The sequence below is a fragment of the Propithecus coquereli genome, unplaced genomic scaffold (assembly GCF_000956105.1).
Source record: "Propithecus coquereli isolate 6110/MARCELLA unplaced genomic scaffold, Pcoq_1.0 Scaffold659, whole genome shotgun sequence".
NCBI lineage: Eukaryota > Metazoa > Chordata > Mammalia > Primates > Indriidae > Propithecus > Propithecus coquereli.
The window spans coordinates 224,041-225,575 of NW_012152607.1; the positions used below are offsets into that span (position 1 = coordinate 224,041).

Sequence of the window (1,535 nt, forward strand, 5' to 3'; positions counted from 1 at the left end):
ATCAAGAGACAAATGGCCTCTTTTTACCAACCCCAGAAAAAGAGAATTCGAGAACCTGAGGTAATGGGGAGCTGACGTTGCACTGTGGTCTGTTTATCTTTCCACCGAAAGATACACACATAGTTATGTGAAGTATGATTGTCACATATTAATTACAAAGGTTTGATTTTATGTGAAAATTATATAACTCCAACAAAAGATCATTCAAACAACATTTGAATAGGGTTTCTAACCCCTTCCTCTTCTTACAACAATTTCTACAGTCAATGATATAGCCAGGACATGTGCTGACATCCTGATACAAGGGTGACTGTCCAACAGTAATAAAGAAAGAAATAGGTGCACACCAACACTGAGTGAGTGCATCCTTGAGAGGGTCCTTTATATTGTCTACATGGGAACAGATACAATTTCTTTGGGCAACTTGATCCAGTTTGGCTTTTCTACCAAAGCATGCTAAGCAGGTAGAATGTTATTGTGAGGAGAACAGAACCTGATGTTTTTTGAGCACTTTCTACATGCCAGGCACTGATCTAAGAGTTTCACACATTTAATGGTTACAGAAACCCTATGACAAGGTTGCAATAGTCAAAGGTTACAATTAATAAAATATTGGGACCCATTTTTAAAATGAGGAATCCGGGGTTCGGATAGGTTAAGCAACTTGTTCAATTAGTGAGGTGCAGAATCAGGATTCGAACCCAGGTGTGTGTGGCTCCTGAGTCTCCAATATTATGAACACAGTATGGGTGAGAACAGGACCATCTGCTACTCAGAACCATCCTGCCTGGCTATCGTGGACTTTCCTCACCCAGCAGTGTGGTATTCACGCCTGGACAAGCCCAAACTTAGCAACTCCTGGGCCAGGAGTCCAAATCACGTACCTGAGCAATGTCCACAACACAGAGCTCTCCAACTGCAAGTCTGTTTTCACTTGGTTGGCTATTGTTAGAGGTGAAGGTTTGTGCACAATTTACATATCATGTGTCTGTATTTGTATCACTTTTTAGGCAGAAGAAGATCAAGACAGCAGTGGACATTTCAGCCACATACCTCCCCTGGAAAACCCAGAACAGTTTGACATAATTACTGACACCGGTTTGCCGGTTCCAGGACAGCCTTGCCCTTCCTTCCCAAACTCTGATGCTTACAAAGCTACCTTTGACCTAGCCACTTTTCAAGGAGACAAAATGCCACCCTTTCAGAAATATCCAAACCCAAGAATCTATTTGTCTAGGCCACCTTGCAGCTATGAATTGGCAGGCCCTGGTTATACAAATTCGAGCCCATATTCCACCCTTTATAAAGATGCCACCAGTATCCCTAATGACACAGACTGGGTTCATCTGAATGCATTACAATATAATGTCAATTCATACAGCACCTATGAGAAAAGCTTTGATTTCACCAATAAACAAAATGGCTGGAAACCAGCTCTTGGAATACCTGGCCTTGGGGAGAGGACTGACCATGGACAGTTCCAGGCTGTGGCCAATCTCCCTTATTACAATCCAGAGCTTCCCTGCAGGTACCTC

At 42.7% G+C, this 1,535-nt stretch overlaps 1 protein-coding gene across 1 annotated transcript in view; it reads left to right on the forward strand.

Moving 5' to 3' along the window:
• Positions 1–6: 6 nt before the first annotated feature.
• The window catches only part of GCM2 (glial cells missing homolog 2 (Drosophila)), a gene marked incomplete at its 3' end in the record, with an annotated part of 93,091 nt that continues 91,562 nt past the window's right edge, over positions 7–1,535 (forward strand). Inside the window, exons 1-2 of the mRNA XM_012660151.1 lie at positions 7–60; positions 1,011–1,535. Of these exons, the coding sequence (XP_012515605.1) occupies positions 13–60; positions 1,011–1,535 (573 nt within the window). The remainder of the gene's footprint in view (positions 61–1,010) is intronic.